Genomic DNA, 18,191 nt, shown 5'->3' on the forward strand with positions numbered 1-18,191 from the left:
AAGTAGAGTGAAAATTTTTAATATTGAAGGAAATTGCTTGGAGCAAGTAAAAAATATACATTTTCTCTATGATAACTGCAACCTATTCCATATTTATCATCGTCATCAAGGGAAGTTATTTATATTTTCCATATAAGTCACTTAAAAGCCACTTAAGTTACAACTCCACAGATTATTTGGCACTTTCTGAATGTATGTAATCACGTGTGAACTTTAAAATTCAAAAGTGTTTAAAATTGTTTTATTAATGTACTATAGATATTTACAAGATCTTAATAATATACACTGTTTTCCTTTCCAAAGGAGTCTGTTTTAATATTGTATTTTGTGATGGGGGGTAGAGAGCTTATTTACAGGATGATTTGTTTCAAAAATCTCTCAAGGATTTACGATTTTATTCATCGTGTAAGTGGCTGAATTGTAAAATAGTAAAAAACGATGACAGCTGACAGGAAGTAGATGCTAGGTTCTAAGACTGGAATTCCTCTGGAACTCAAACCTGCAAAACAACAAAAAAATAAAACAAAATATCTTGAGAAAAAATAAGATTGCTTGTTAGATTAAGTTTTCATGCATACTATCGTTCCTCTTCTAATAACGTATTAGCACATTTGTTGCATTTATAGTATATTTAATTTTAGGAAGTGTCGGGAGGCCTGAGTGGCTCAGCAGTTGAGCAGCTGCCTTCAGTTCAGGGTGTGATCCCGGGATTCAGGCTAGAGTCTCACATCGGGCTCCCCTCAGGGAGCCTGTTTCTCCTTCTGCCTGTGTCTCTGCCTCTCTCTGTGTGTGTGTGTGTCTCTCATGAATAAATAAATAAAATCTTTAACAACAACAAAAAAATTTGTAAGGAAATGTCATTAGCTCTTTGTCCCTAGGATAACTGTTTTAAATGTAAAAATGAACAAGAAAAATGCCTAAACTGGCCAAGTGTGACTGAAGGGCAGATTAGAATTTACCAATGTGTGGTGGCTGATGATTTCACTCAGCTACAACTTCAAGCAGAAGCGATTCTTCTGAAGCAGAAATAATAAACTATTACTACATGCTAAATCTGACTGATTGGTATTACCTGCTTTGAACACTGTATTGAGAGGATTTGAGATTCGTGACTAAGCTTGGTATGCATGTCATAATTGATTAGTGATGCCTGCCACAGATATGGGAATAGGGGTGCAAGTACATGTGTTTCATATTTTCTCTCCCTGCTCCCAGAAGCCTGTGAGTACCCACAGAAAGTCTTATTAATTTTTGTGCCAATAGAATTAATTCTGCACCAATGACACACAGTTGTGTGTGTTTTCTTATGCTTTTTTCTTTCTTTTTGAGATTCAAATAAGGAAACATAAACCTGTTTGTAATATGTAAGCATGTTGCAAATTTGAAGGATTATTTAAAGAAAAATTGACTCATCACCTCTTGTTCACAACTGAAAATGGAAACACAGACCTTTTATTTTTTCACCCAACATTCGGAGAGCCTAGATTTCATGCTGCAGCTGTCTAGATTCAAAAATCTACAACACCAATGGTGATTCAACTTACTTGACATTTTTGGAATTCTAATTTCCTCACTGCTGCTTCCATCTCCACCATCGCTAACTGTTCTTATTTCAATCAAGTAGTCTTCTTCAAATGGAACAAGAAGCTCAGCTGATGTATTGTTTGTTTCCAAAATATGTGTTTTACTCTGTCTGTTTTGCCGGTACAGGATCTAAATAAAATGGTGAATCAAGTTAAATGGACATGCCTTTTTTTTTAAAGTCCAGACACTCTTATGGAACACAGTTAAGACATATCATTGTAAATTCTGTACTCCTTGAGTGGGAATATTCAGTCTATGCCTTTTCCTTAAATTTAGTCATAAAACAACAACAACACAAAAGATTTTGTCTTTGGCCAACGCTTCTGAAATAAGAATATATTTATCTCTATTAATTAAATAGCTTGGGGCTATTATTTGGAGCTTGCTGTGAAAAGTCACTGCTTATTTTGGACCCCTTTCAAATGTGTGGATACGTGCATTTGCCAGGAGATGTTGTCCATTATCAGTAATGGAAATAAGTTGCTCTGGGTATTTGGCTATACTCTTGGTAGACTATTTTTATGTTGTTAAAAGCTCACATGCTACTGCAGCCTAAGTTCTAGAAATTCTACTATTCAAGTAGAATATTGTTGGACTGCATTCTCATCTGACCTTACTGACCCCACACACACCATCATCTTTTAATGGCAAGAGGAGTCACTTGAAGAAAACTGTTGCATGGTATAGAGTTTTATTCTTGTTCCATGACACATTACTGTCCTTAGAATATAAAAATTGTCAATGAAGAATTTGAAAGCAGCAATGCTAAGTATTTTTCAAGTATTTTTAAAAAAGATTCCTGTATTTACACATGCATAGATTTGTTTCTTATTTGGTTGTGACACTCAGTTCCTTAGTAACCCAAATGATATTATTTAAGGAAAAATAAAATACTCACCTTGTAGCCCAACACTTCAGACTCATTTTCCATGGTTTTTACGTGCTCCCAATTCAGGCATAATTTAGAGTTTGTCAGCTTCCAGGCAATGTTAGCTGGTGGTTGGCTTGGAGCTTTAAAGAAATAATCAAACATCCAAATGAATATTAATTAGCTCATGGTTACTATATGACCCATCAGCATAAAAAGGGAAAATAAGTCCTGGATGATTATCATAGAAGCAGCAAAAATGTTTTCAGTGTCATTTGAAATATCATATTAATTCTATTCAGAATAAGCAAATTCATTTAAATTCTGGTCGTTTGAGACTGTCTTCATGACAAACTTATGAATTAATAATGGCCTATTGCATGTCCAGTATTAATTTATTAATCATTGCCATTGACTTTGTTTACTTTATCATACATAAATAGATGGAGGGCTCTGTTATCTAGTGTTCCATTTGGTCATCAATCAATGAGCACGTCAAGCAAAATCAGGCTGCAAATCTTTAATACATATGAACACAGAGGTGTTAATTCCTAGTAGTCTTTGCCTTTTTAATCTTGTATTAGTAGGACTCTTTTACTTTATGTAACACAATCTACTCAAGATATAAGCAAAATAGTAAGAGATTGTGAAGCATATAGGGGAATCTCTTAGAATTCATGGCAAATGCAGCAGAGCTTTAAGAAGGGCAAAATAGGGCAGCCCAGGTGGCTCAGCAGTTTAGTGCTGCCTTCAGCCCAGGGCGTGATCCTGGAGACCCAGGATCGAGTCCCATGTCGGGCTCCCTGCATGGAGCCTGCTTCTCCCTCTGCTTCTCTCTCTCTCTCTCCCTTTCTCTCTCTGTCTTTCATGAATAAATAAATAAAATCTTTAAAAAAAAGGACAAAGTAAAAATGTTAAAAAGCCAAGAAGTTCTTCTCTCTGCTCCTCAAGGTAGTGTTTGTTGCATGCTCATCTTGCTACAGACCACCTCTTTGTCATTCTCAGCGTATGTTGCAGAAATCATGACTGTTCTCCATACATGACATTTGAAACCTACTCTGTTCAGAGATACTCAGGGCTAGAAGTCCCAGGAGAAAGATGGTGATTGATTTAATTTGGCCATGTTTATCTTAGCCTGATCAATTGTAGCTAGATAGTGAGAAGAATGCATGTCATTTATTATAGAGCTGTTGGGAACCCAGAAGAGAGAAAATCATTACAAACTGGAGAAAGATGGTAAGTGAAAGGGAAGATGGCTTTAGAATCAGCTTTCTAAGGTAATGGACGTAGTCCAACTGGGGAATTTTACATAGAAGAATATTAGAGGTCACTTATCCAAAAGCAAGCAGTTAAAGGGTGACTGAGTCACATCAGAATCCTGGTCTCTTGATTTCTGAGCTGGTGTTCCTCCATGACAAAGTGTTGCTTCTCAGAGGTTTGAGTCTACATGATTATTTTTGAGATTTAGGAAACTGGAGAGATTAAAAATAATTCAGCTGGAAAGCAGAGCAAAGATAAAACTATCCAGCAAGATGTTTTTGGCATCTTATTTGAATTTGTGAGGCTGAATGAGCATAATATTTAACTCATTATAACACTGATGGAAATGGGAATGATTTCTTTTGGAGCTTTGACTCAACTGCTATTTAATCTCTTATATTTCACTGGAAAAGTCTCAGGGTGTCTGACATTGCATAATCATATATTCTCCTGTTACCATAAGCCCACAGAGACATTATTCTTGCTCACCTAGTTACTTACACCTCAGTTGGGATATGGCCAAGAGATAATGTTTACCTGCTGCTCCCAATGGGGCTCAGTTCATGTTTTATAATGGATTTGTTGAATTGAATTATAGCTGCTCTTGGTTGTGTATTTCTTTAAATTTATTGAGTGTGCATGCCTTGTCCAACTCTGTATTACCAACTACTGGCACTGTGCTTGGCAGCACAGAGGAGACAAACAATTAATATATAGTGAATAAATGACTATGATAAGATGGCTAAAGAAAAAACACTCAAGAGTCCTGAATGATTTTCTCAGATCATATTGATTATGTGCTGGGCTGTATGCAGAGCCATAGGTGACACATGTGGCCAATCCATTCATTATGCTTTTCTATAATCAAGGTCAATTGCCATGGCCAAACCTACAGCAATTCATAGGATTTATAAGATAGATAGGCCAATTGGATTAAACATGCCCTAGGACATTTCTTGATAATATAAACCCAATTCTAATTAAAGACATGAAAGTTTTGCACTTAGGGAGCACTCAATACATGTTTGTCAATACATTTATTCTGAAGGACTAGATGGCAACAATAATTATTTTGTAACTATTCTCCCTCAACTATCCCAGAGTGCCTTCTTTAATCTTTTTCTCAGTTATAAAGGAGATGATATAAAAATTCTCACAATATATCATAGTTTTAATATCTAGTAAGCTCTTGTGGCACATTTTTTCATCTATGTTCTTTAAAATGAAGCACTAACATAATGACATCATAGAATCAGTACAGAGAAAATATAAAGTCACTTCTTTAATGTCACTGGTAGTATTGGACTCTGAAGTTTTCATCTATTTCTGTGTCTATTTTGTTTGTTTATTTAGAGTAAAAGTACTGTTTTCAACACCATGAATCCACTGGTGAAGCTCCAGGCTGGGAGACAGGACTGACTTTGATCAACTATGTGGACAAGGAGTTTATAACTATGGCAATGATGCCAATATATTTGCATTTGTTTCTTCATTTACCAAAGCATAAGTATTCTATTGACATAAAATGAGAAGAGTTTTATCAGGAATGAATTCTTGGTATGAATGGCTAATGGCATAGATCACTTAGAATGTTTTACTTTCTTGCTATCTGGGCAGTAGAAAGAGCTGGCCTTTAAAGTCAGAGACAGATCCCTGGGTGGCGCAGCGGTTTGGCGCCTGCCTTTGGCCCAGGGTGCGATCCTGGAGACCCGGATCGAATCCCACATCGGGCTCCCGGTGCATGGAGCCTGCTTCTCCCTCTGCCTATGTCTCTGCCTCTCTCTTTCTCTCTCTGTGACTATCATAAATAAATAAAAATTAAAAAAAAAATTAAAGTCAGAGAGATGTGAATCTGCATCCAGCCTGGTTTATTTATCTTTGGAATGAGACAAAAATCTCCTAGTTTATAAAATTTTTAGCTTATAGGTACTAAAATATGTAATGTTCCTCACTTGGTTAGTGGTACACGCTTAAAAAAACTCAGTAACTGCTAATTCTCTTTTCTGACCTCCACTGTGGTCTTATGACATAATCAATTTTTCTATTGTGTTAAAAGCAGTTTGTTAGTAATAATATAATTCCAAAGCTTGCAAATGATCCACTTCTTAAATATAATCATGGTGAATTTAAGATTTGCCCTTAAGAACATTGCTCTTCTTAGGTTCTTAATATGCTCTTGAAAGACAGATAAAGAGTGGTAGAGTTTAAGCTAATTATTTGAGAAATTATCATAGTCTATCATCTTTCTTATCTTTGTTCAGGAGAATGACTCCAATGCCAATGCCTTTTGTCTAGTATCTAAATTAAAAGTTTCTGAAAGTTGCTTTAGAAAGTTGCTTAATATGAACACTATTAAGTATTCTGGTTTCATGAATTTATTGTACTTGATTAAATTGCATTTTAAAAATCTATGATGACATTGAGATTTCTATTACTTGAAAGTTTAAATCCTGTCAAATGGATAATATGAAACACATGGCAGGGATGTTTGTATCAAGTTGGCCAATGGTGAACTCAACAAACAAGTTGTTTTTTTTTTTTTTTAATTTTAAAAATCTTTCTGGGCAATTTTCAAAGACTAAATTATTTTCTATTAATCAAATGACAGAGTAACATTAAACTAGCCCTCTATGGCTCTAATGGTTTCCCTGTGATCAATTTTTCTGTAGATGGCATTTATATTCAACTGTAGTTCACACTGTGAACTCAATTCAAAAACAACTTCTTATGTTACACTTCTAAGTAACAGCATGGGGTTGACATTTGGGCAAGGGAGAAAGAACATAAGTGCAAGATGAAATAAAAGCTTAATGCTTCCTTTATGTCTAAATATGGATTGATTGCAAATTTACAGCAAGAAAAATCCAGTACAAAGTACTAGTCAGTCAATGACCGGGGCAAGATTGAGCCAAAATTTGCAAACACTTGGTGTTGCTGGGTCTGAATATTTCTTTCTATATAAGTAGTGTTGTTGCTGTGTTTTTTTTTTTTTCTTTTCTTCTTGGAATTGATGTAAATATTTTTCTCCCTTTGATTGTAAATCTAAATTCTGTTTAAGTGATATCTCTGTGGATCACAATATATTTGCAGTGCCCCTCAGTTGTCTTTTGGAAATCATTTTCACTAAGCTGTGATATTGTTAAATCATTGATAATTACTTTTTTAAAAAATCAAAAAGGCCAACATCATCACCAGTAACAATAATAACAAAGACTTCAGAAGCTTTGCATATGCTGTTCTTTCTGTTTGGAGATCCCTTTAGTCACTAGCTCCTTTTCATGTTTTATGCCATATCAAAATATATACCCTTCACTACACAGGTCCTCCTTTTGATGTATATCCCAGTCTCTTATTTTCTTTGTAGCACTTTTCCTAATTTATGGTTCTTTTGTTTTGTTTTGTTTTTCTTTTAGGTTGCCTCTCCCCTAAAAAGAGAGATTGCCTAAAGGCAGAGATCTTGGCTGTTTTAATCTCCATCAAGCACTAACCTAAGCATAGCTCATAGGAGGCACTGACTGAATCATCGTATTTCCAAGAAAAGGCTCCGTCTTCTGTTAAGCTTACCCAATCAAAATAGGCAGAGATTTTGGCAAATGTGAGCTTTGCTTTCTGAGAATTTATAATGGATGATCAAGTATCAGACTGAAAATCTAGACAGTGACAGTATGAATGTGTGACGGATGCACGATTTTTTTGCTGCCACCACTGTTCTGAGGTAATTTTGATGTCATCTCAAGGACATGGAAAATCAAAGTTAGATCCAAGGATAGCATATGGAATCAGAATTATCTTTAATGTTTCATTAAAGCCATTCCTCATCTTCACTTTGGTTGTCCTTTCATGACCCTTGAAGAAAATCTCTGCAACAATTTATAAAGAGAAAGAAAGTAGGAAGTGCTTTCCCACCTTAAGAAATGCAAAGGAAGTGAAACCACTACAGAAGAAGTATCAAATATATGTTACCATGCATTGAGCTCTCTCTGTATGGCAGCCTCTAGGATGCTTTGGGGTACATAGTATCCTTTAGTTCTCAGAGAAAACTCCAGAGGAAAGTATCATTATCTCTATTTTTCAGATGAAAAAAATGGGTTCTGAATTATTGGGGAATTAGACTTGTCACCCAGATAGTACACGGCTAAGCTGGGACTCAGCCAAACTTCTCTCACTCAGGAGTTCCTTTTTCTTTCCAACACTGTCTCACAATGGGCCAGAGTCATGGAACAGCCAAAAAACTGCAAATATATTAAAGGGGAAAATATGGGAAACTTATAGATCAGTAGGCAAGACATGTGACTTTGACAAGTATGGCAGGGGCACATAACACTGAGAGAATGTACGAAGTTAGATGAGGGACTGTGAAACTGTAGAAGATCATGAAGTATAGTGCTACCAGGACTGGAGGAGGAGAGAAAGGGAGTTAGGGATAGACAGTAAAAGATTGTCTCAGTTTTTGTTCTGTGGAATAGAGGAGACAATTAAATTTTGGAAGGAGAATAGGGCATGATTCCATTTTAGGAAGAAAAATCTAAAGACCATTTGAGGTTTGGATTAAAGATTTCAGAGTCTGGAGAGAAAGGGACTACTTAGATGGTTAGAGATGAAGATTACAAATTAGCGCAGCATTCATGGGGTGAAGAGATTCAGAGAATCCATGTTCATAATGTCTCAGTCGAATGGATGCCCAAAGAACCTTTTTGAGCATTTGTTTTCTTATATCTAGGAATTAAAATACAGAATTCCTTGATTTTTGTAATAATTAAGTGAGATAATGTATGTGGAAAATTAGCACAGGGCTTGGGATAGAGAAATGCTCAGTATTTTGTAATTATGGTCAATAAAATAAGGCCTGCTTCCTCAAACATTTCCATGTCCTAATGCCCAGAACTTGTGGGATTAGTATTCTTAAGCATCCCTCTCTTTTCTTAATTAAATCAAAGAAATAAAACCCATTGTAACTCCTAATATTTTTATATGGAGAAGGGGACTGTGTAGATGCAATTAAATTAAGGATCTTTAGATGGGCAAACAAGATGGAGGCAGGAGAGCCAGAGTCAGAGGAGACATGATCAGAGTCACAGGCAGATCTGAAGAAACTAAGCTGCTGGCCTTGAAAACAGAGATAAGGGTCACAGCTAAGATATATAGGTGATCTTTAGAAGCCAGAAACCACAAAGAAACAAATGTTTTTATAGACACTCAAAAAGGAGCAGAGCCTATGCCAACACTTTGATTTCCAACCATTGAAACTCATTTCTGACTTCTGGCATCTAGAGTTAGGATAATAAATTCATATTGCCTTAAAGCCCTAAGTTGTGGAAATCTAAACCACAACAATGGGAATCCACAACAGTTTGTATCCTATTTTCAAAATGTCAATAATATAGAATATTACAGAATGAAATTAGAGGTTTAATTTGTATTCAAATATGATGAGATGAGAAACTTGTAGAACTTCTCATTCTCAAGTCCTTATTGGCTATTTTGATCGCAACACTCATATAGACTGATGAAAGCCAAATTCAAGAAATACTGAAACAATATTGCCATTAAAAAATTAGGAATTACAAGGTTTTTATTTGCTTGATTTAATCAAGAAAGAAGATGAATGCTTAAAAATATTAAACTTCATTTTAAATTTTCTGAATCTCATCTTACTTTTCTCTCAGCAGATATATTCTAGCATTACATCTTGGGGAGATTACTTATTGTTAATCAAACTATTTTCAAAGTATATGTTCCACATTCTTTGAAGAAGACGATCATGTGTTGTTAACACTCAAAAAAACCCAACCAATAATCTTCTTGGCATTTATTTCAAATTTCAGTTAAGCCCACTTAAAGTATCAAGTACTTAAAGTAGGTCGACTGAACAAACTTGAGATCACCATGTCAAAAATGAGGTAAGCATAAACTAATACATGATTGATTCAAGTTGTATGGACTATCAAACTAGCAAATTCAGGTTGCAGAAAAAAATCATTTTTTAAAACTTTTTAAAGATACATACAATCTTTTTCAAGTAGTTTAATATTCAGGTCTCTATCTTAAGCTGGTCAATAGGAATACATATAATATGACCTGACTTAAGCATTGCCTCAACAACCACACCATCATGTCTGTCCATTAATTACAATAAAAATCTGTGAGGTTTTTAAAAATACTATCTTTTTTTCCGTATTTTTAATTTAAGTCCAGTTAGCCAACATATAGTACATACTTGTTTCAGATTTAGTGTTAAGTAATTTATTAGTTGTGTATAACACCCAGTGTTCACCACACTATGCTCCCTCCTTGCTCATCACCAAATTACCCCATCCTGAGATACCACCTTACACAAGGCAGAATGGCTAAAATAAACAAGACAGGCATCAGCAAATGTCTGCAAGGATATGGAGAAAGGGGAACCCTCTTACATTGTTGCTGGGAATTCAAGCTGGTATAGCCACTCTGGAAAATGGTATGGAGTTTTCTCAAAAAGTTAAAAAATAGATATATCCTATGACCCAGCAACTGTACCAGTAGGTATTTATCCCAAAGATACAAATGTAGTGATCCAAAGGGGCACCTGCACCCCAATGTTCACAGCAGTAATGTCCACAATAGCCAAACTGTGGGAAGAGCCAGATGTCCATCAATAGGTGAATGGATAGAGAAGATGTACATATATACAAGTTAATACTATCTTGACACATTTCTAATCATCCTTGATTTTGTCTGAAATAGAAACTGAATTACACACAATTCAGTTTCTGTGCATTTGTCATTCCTCAATCAGCCAGAAAGAAATGGCAGGACACCCTTAAAATCACTGAATGACTAGAAATTTCCATCCAGATTTTTAGATTAGCTGGAAGAGGCTAGACTCCAGAAGGACTCCAGAAGCAAATAATTCATACCAGTATATGGCAATGGTTTCATTGATTTGGTCAGCATAGGATAAAACAGGAAAAGGAACAGAACTACATCTCTAGCCAGTCAGTTCTTGAGAATCGGTCATGACCCAATTTCTTTCAAACTTGGGGGATTGGAAGAGAACTGGATTAAGAATTGTTGGTTGCACATACTCTGCTCCTGAAATGGACTGATCCCAGAGGCTTTTTGTTCGTTTGTTTCCTTCTTAGCAGTTTCATAGCACTTTATATTTTCCAAGGTGCTCCTATAATCAGCACCTCATTTGTGCCTCACCAGTGATTGGGAAAGGAGTCAGGGCAGATAGAATTTTCACTTGGCAGAGAAGAAAATTAAAGAAGAAAAATGGAATGTCTTGTCCTGTTTCAGGTCATGAATCAGTGATTCATTTAGAATTAGAACACAGGGTTATAGTTGGTGATGTGGACACAAATGGATTATGTATTCTATAATCAAAAGTTTAATAACTGAGATGATTTAGAAGTTCTTTTTTGGATAGGACAAATATATATAGAAAAAACTTTGTATCACTTGATTTTCAAACTATGTTCAACCACCTATTCTTTTTCAATACACGAGAGAAAAGAAAACTGCATTTAAAAGCAAGCTATACTTTTCCTGTGTATCTATTTCTTAGTCTTCCTCAAAATTCAGCAACTATATTTGAACTATATAATGTTTGAATTGTTTCTCAAAATTTAGCAACTATATTTAAATCCTTTTTTTCATCAGGTTTCAGAGACCAAAGAATGTATTTTTAAAAATCTGTGACCACAAATAATTTGTGTTCATCTACAACATGTAAATAATATACAAATATTATACAATCATAAAAAGTACATAAATCAATCATTACTACATCACATTTGATCACTGTGTTTCATATTACAGAATATTTGGTTGATACTACACTCACTCATAGGACAAACACAGCAAAAATCCACGATTCATTCTTTATTCAGTAGGCTTTGCCTATGTGAAAGACAGCTGGCTGGCAATTAAGGGAGTTAAAAAGAAACATAAGAGTTAATTCTTAAATTTGAGGGAATTCCAAGTACACTGCAGTGATAAGCTATTCTAGAAATAAAGATCTAGACATCTGGCAGTGCTAGGATCACCTCAGAGTACAGTCTAAAGGATGAACAAGATACTTTCTTTATGTCTTTCATTCTTTAAGAGAGCCCTGTGAGGAAATAGGTACTATTTTTCTCTCATTTTCCAGGAGAGGATATTGAGACCCTGAAAGTTTAAATAGCCACCCAACAATCCAAGGCGAGAGGTCAGGTTTTAAAGTCAGGTTGGGTGAGAACAGAGCCTATGCTTTTTAAACATTACACTCTTCTGTCTTTCATCTATATACTCAGGATATTTTCTCTTTTTTGGAATTTCAAAAAGATCAAACTGGTTTCTTTGAATTTTTAGCAGAAAGTTTCAACAATTGTCCATATTTAAAGGATGAACTAACCAAACAAAGCAATTGGTGAGATGATAAGGTGGGAGGAATAAAATGGAGATTGAGCAAATATGTTTCTATTTATAGGTGAATCTTGGTCCTTGCTGTGGGATGCATACTTACGAGACTTTTTGGTGGTGACATTGACTGGGGGCTTGAGGGCCCGGCTCCAGCACTGTTGTAAGCTCTCACGGAAGCAAAGTAGATGGTATTGGCTTTCAGTCCTGTTATGTTTTTGGTTGTGACATTGCCACTGACTCTAATTTTCCCAATCATTGATTCTTTAGAGTCATCTGTCCAGTATAATACCTGATCATTAAAAACAAAGAACAAATAATTCATTATTTTCCAGCAACTATCAGTCATGGTAGGGTATGTGAAAAAAACAAGAACAGAAATAGAAGAATATTTTTAAATTATAATGGTTATTTTTTTTAAGTTTTTTTTTTTTTAAATCTTTATTTATTTATGATAGGCACACAGTGAGAGAGAGAGAGGCAGAGACACAGGCAGAGGGAGAAGCAGACTCCATGCACCGGGAGCCCAACGTGGGATTCGATCCAGTGTCTCCAGGATCGCGCCCCGGGCCAAAGGCAGGCGCCAAACCACTGCGCCACCCAGGGATCCCAATTATAATGGTTATACAACAACAAAATAATCAAAGTTTTATATTTATAGGGAGGAAACTTTAAAAGACAAATTTACAATGGAAATTAGAGAACCTAAGAGATTTTTTTAGAATACCAAAATAAAGTGGGGCACCTGGGTAGACCAGTTGGTTGAGCATTGGACACTTAATTTCAGCTTGAATTGTGATCTCAGGGTCATGAGATCAAGCCCCATGTTGGGCTCTGCACTCAGTGTGGCATCTGCTTGGGATTCTCTCTGTCCCTCTCCCTCTGCCTCTCCCACCCTCAAACAAAATAAATAAATAAAATCTTTAAAGAAAAAAAAGAATATCAAAGTAAAGTATTTCATGGGCTATCCAAAGGTTATCAGCTTTACAAAGGATATATAATAGCTTGGACCAAAACAAGATTCATATTAGCAATCAAGGACTTTGGTTATGATGTTTTGCTCTTAACATTTCTTCCAGAGTTTTTTGAATGACAGGTTAATTAATAATTCAACTTAAATCAAGCTCTTCCTACATATTAGTACTGATTTAGGCACATAGAAAAAGACAAAAGAGAATGAATTTGGTGCCTGCCTAGGATTCCCTTATAATCTAGTTAAGCAGTAGGAATATCTAGGAGAACAAAAAACAGAGGATGAATTCCAAAGAAATGATATGGGGAGGTGGGGAAGCTCTGGGAATTTGAAGAAAGACAACATTAGGGAGTGATTAGAGAAGGATTCCAAGAGAAGAGGAGACTAGAGATGAGATCTCAGAAATAAGTAGGATTCAGGATTCAGATATTAGGCAAGGCATTTCAGGATTAGAGTAGCAAGAGAGATCTAGCATATGAATAGGACTTTCTGCTTGTTCCAGAAGTTGCATTAAAAACAACTCAAAATGGATGAAAGATCTAAATGTGAGACAAGATTCCATCAAAATCCTAGAGGAGAACACAGGCAACACCCTTTTTGAACTCAGCCACAGTAACTTCTTGCAAGATACATCCAGGAAGGCAAAAGAAACAAAAGCAAAATGAACTATTGGGACTTCATCAAGATAAGAAGCTTTTGCACAGCAAAGGATACAGTCAACCAAACTAAAAGACAACCTACAGAATGGGAGAAGATATTTGCAGATGATGTATCAGATAAAGGGCTAGTTTCCAAGATCTATAAACAACTTATTAAACTCAACAGCAAAGAAACAAACAATCCAATCATGAAATGGGCAAAAGACATGAACAGAAAACTCACAGAGGAAGACATAGACATGGCCAACATGCACATGAGAAAATGCTCTGCATCACTTGCCATCAGGGCAATACAAATCAAAACCAGAATGAGATACCACCTCACACCAGTGAGAATGGGGAAAATTAACAAGGCAGGAAACTACAAATGTTGGAGAGGATGCGGAGAAAAGGGAACCCTCTTACACTGTTGGTGGGAATGTGACCTGGTGCAGCCACTCTGGAAAACTGTGTGGAGGTTCCTCAAAGAGTTAAAAATAGACCTGCTCTATGACCCAGCAGTGCACTGTTGGGGATTTTCCCCCAAAGATACAGATGCAATGAAATGCCGGGACACCTGCACCCTGATGTTTCTAGCAGCAATGTCCACAATAGCTAAGCTGTGGAAGGAGCCTCGGTGTCCATCGAAAGATGAATGGATAAAGAAGATGTGGTTTATGTATACACTGGAATATTACTCAGCCATTAGAAACGACAAATACCCACCATTTGCTTCGATGTGGATGGAACTGGAGGGTATTATGCTGAGTGAAGTAAGTCAATCGGAGAAGGACAAACAGTGTATGTTCTCATTCATTTGGGGAATATAAATAATAGTGAAAGGGAATAGAAGGGAAGGGAGAAGAAGTGTGTGGGAAATACCAGAAAGGGAGACAGAACATAAAGACTCTTAACTCTGGGAAACGAACTAGGGGTGGTGGAAGGGGAGGAGGGCGGGGGGTGGGGGTGAATGGGTGACGGGCACTGAGGGGGGCACTTGATGAGATGAGCACTGGGTGTTATTCCGTATGTTGGGAAATTGAACAGCAATAAAAATAAATTTATTATAAAAAAATAAAAACAGTACAAGGCAAAATTAAAAAGTTTATAATTGTACCTTTATTCTAATTCCAAAACAAAAGAGATGTATTATCCATTTGGGGAATCACTGAATTTACAAGTTAAAGAATAATAATGAGTAAGAGTAAGTCTCATCACTTGACTTTGTGAGAGTTAAGGCATGGAAGTGATTTGCTTCATTCTACATAGACTATAAAGGACTGATTAAGGAGAATCTAGGCTTTTTTCTTATCACTTAATTGCCCTTTCCAAGATGACTACATCATTCAAGTCATGTTCTAAATCAAAGACAGCTTTCCCAGTAAAATTCTTCCATGGTTTAAAATCATTGAGGATTAGAAATTTATTATCCCCTAAGAAACAAATATGATGGTGATTTGAAAAATAAATAAGATAATCACTCAGTCACCTTAAAAATGGCTACCATTTGCTAATTTACTTGCTTAAGATCACCTAGAAATATCCCCTTTGCTCACTTCCCTCAATAGCTGTAGACCTACAATGTTATATGCTAAGAACTAGGTTAGTAGTATAGAGCTGCTGAACAAGAATTGTTGTGTGGTTAGCTGGCACATTCACAAGGGAGAGTGAAATTAATTTGGATTACCTCATAGCCCAGCACTCTTCCAGTGTTTCTATTCCAGGCAATAGCATTCCACGAAACCTCCATTTCTGAAGCAGAAAAACTCTGGACAGAAGTTCCCCCTGGGGCCAGTTGAGGTTCTGTCATTCAACAAAAGACTCAATTAACTTTAGCAGAGTGCTTCATGGAAAATAAATGCAAAATATGCATACATGCCCAAGTACAATCACCTCAGGTCTGACCACAACTTACCATCTTCCCCAGAGTAGACAATGGACACGGTACTCAGAGATCCTTCTCCTTCATTATTATATACACCCACTTTGACTTCGAAGGGAGAGAGAGGGGTGATGCTTTCATTTCTGTAAACAAACCTTGATGATTCTACAGATGGTACTCTTTTCTTGGTCCAGGATGTTGAGCCAACTGGCCGCAACATGATGATGTATCCAAATTCCTCTCCATTTTGTAGTTCTTCTGGAATTGACTTGGGCAGAAGTGATCAATCACTGAGTATTTACAAAAATATTTTATAGAGCTATTATAATTTTTATTGATTATTTGACATTTCTTTTGTATAGACAAACATGGATATTAACGTTGCTTAATGAAACATTGAAAAAATAATAATACTTTCATTTGGAATGCCAATTAGGAAAATGATCCCAATTAAAGATATTCAGATAAATAAATGAAAATTTTAAATGGAAATGTAAAACAGGTTTTACATGTTTGTATCTCTTTCCATGATTATTCATTAAGTTGCAATAATATAATGTAATAAAAATGGTTTAGAAGATTGCAAGATTTTATAAGTTAAAACGTAATTTGGGTATGAATTTTTAAACTCAGCACAAAATTAACTATTAACTATTTCAAGGCTACCTATGTTTTCTTTTCATAAAATTTTCAACAAATTCTTATGAGATAACAGATAATTTAACTATTAGGTAATAATACTTGCTTTAAGACATATAGAGTATTACTCAAACACAAAAGCATAAAAGACCTCCCAGTATTTTTTAACATATATCTTCATTAGTAGTAACATCAGCATGCACTTTTCCTAACATTTTTATTTATTTTTATCTGTTTTAAAGATTTTATTCATTTTTTCATGAGAGACAGAGAGGTTCCTGACATTAAAAACAAAAACAAAAACAAAACAAAACAGGGGATTCCTGGGTGGCTCAGCAGTTTAGCTCCTGCCTTCATCCCAGGGCATGATCCTGGAGACCCAGGATCAAGTCCCACATCAGGCTCCCTGCATGGAGCTTGCTTCTCCCTCTGCCTGTGTCTCTGCTTCCCTCTCTGTATCTCATGAATAAATAAATAAATAAATCTTTAAAACAAAACAAACCTGTTTATTCCCACAGAGACCAAATTCTATAAAATTCATTTAAAACCTAAACTTATTATTATTAAAATTACAAAATAGATATAAGGTCCACAGAGCTCTACAGATATTACATATTATAAATAGTCACATAGAGAAAACACATGAAAATTTATTCCTAATAGGACATTAATGCTTGAGTCCCACATGCCTATAACTCCTTTTCTGAGGTTTTCCTTACCCATACATATCCATTCATGTATCAAATTATCCTGAGACTTGGACCACATCTGATTACCCAGTAATGGGCATGGGAATCAATGGCCCCATCTTCATCACTCTCTAGGAGGTGTCCTGGTGCCAAACCTTCTTGTTCTATAGTGACAGCCAGACCCCAGCAGTTTCTCTCCTCTACAGAGTTTGAATATGAATCATAGGTGGGGACAGTTCTGGTTACGCTTAGAGTAAGGAATAAGTAGAAAACATACAATGAATATAGTAGGGACAATGAAGTGGTAGAAGCTAAGAGAAAATGGAAGCTATACCTTAGATAGAGAAGAAACAACAGAGTTGTAGAAGAAGTTGTAAGTTGTAAGTAGAGGAAACAGGTAGAAAAAGGTGCAAGCAGGAGGGGCTACTGGAGCAGGAGCTGGATTCCCAGAGTGGCTGGCAGCAGGCTAGGACTACCATGCTCTGAACAGTGATGGATGAACAATGTTCCAGTTCTTCATTTGACCTGCCTGCTTGGTTATTGAGACTTCTTTTCATCCTCATTACCTCCCACATAGCTTTAAAATAAATCCCCATTAACTGAGATGACCTGAGCTGGCTCTGTTTCTTGGCGTATGGAACAGTCTAACAAATACAGAAAGTGAAAAGAGGAAGGAAAATATAGGTCCAAAACTCTAGGGAAAGAAAATGTGTCCTTATTTTAGCACTTCACAGGGAGATTAGAATTAAAACAGTTCATTTTTAGTGGAGTGGAAGAGATTTGTGAGAACTTACCTCTCTGCTAGAGTATTTGGTTTTTGATATTTCTCTAATCTTAGATTTAATCAAAATATTTAGCTCATCTGAGAAAGTGAGCTGGTTTATGTTAGTCAAGTACAATCAGTGTTTCTCATGATGTTTCCTCAAGAAAGATCTGAGTCTAACATGTGCAGTTTAGAAAGGGGGGAGTGAAGATACTTATTTAGGGTCTTCATTTTATTCTTCCCAAATGGGCAGAGGGGAAAATTATGGAAAAAATATACATAGCTGTTTAAGATAGGATGAAAGTTTCCTTCTTTAAGCAAAGGAGGTGTTCAGTAGAATAAAGAAATTCAGAAATTCTTCTGGTAGTAAAATCTATTAAAGTTGTAAAGACTAAGAACAGAATCTTTAGTCTAGACCAAGGGTAGCAAACTATGGCCTAAGATCCAAATCTTGTCTGCAGCCTGGTTTTGGATATAACAAACATAGCCACAACTCTTCATTTATCTACAATATGT

General features: G+C 35.9%; 1 protein-coding gene across 1 annotated transcript in view; it reads right to left on the minus strand.

The window, feature by feature from the left end:
- Nucleotides 1-312: 312 nt before the first annotated feature.
- Nucleotides 313-18,191, minus strand: part of CNTN6 (contactin 6) — a 155,622-nt gene continuing 137,743 nt past the window's right edge. Inside the window, 7 exon segments of the mRNA XM_055344121.1 lie at nt 313-499; nt 1,545-1,713; nt 2,483-2,595; nt 12,198-12,227; nt 12,230-12,383; nt 15,390-15,505; nt 15,618-15,852. Coding sequence (XP_055200096.1) covers nt 399-499; nt 1,545-1,713; nt 2,483-2,595; nt 12,198-12,227; nt 12,230-12,383; nt 15,390-15,505; nt 15,618-15,852 — 918 coding nt within the window. The 3' untranslated portion in view covers nt 313-398.

The sequence above is a fragment of the Nyctereutes procyonoides genome, unplaced genomic scaffold (genome assembly GCF_905146905.1).
Source record: "Nyctereutes procyonoides isolate TBG_1078 unplaced genomic scaffold, NYPRO_anot_genome, whole genome shotgun sequence".
In the NCBI taxonomy this organism is placed as follows: domain Eukaryota; kingdom Metazoa; phylum Chordata; class Mammalia; order Carnivora; family Canidae; genus Nyctereutes; species Nyctereutes procyonoides.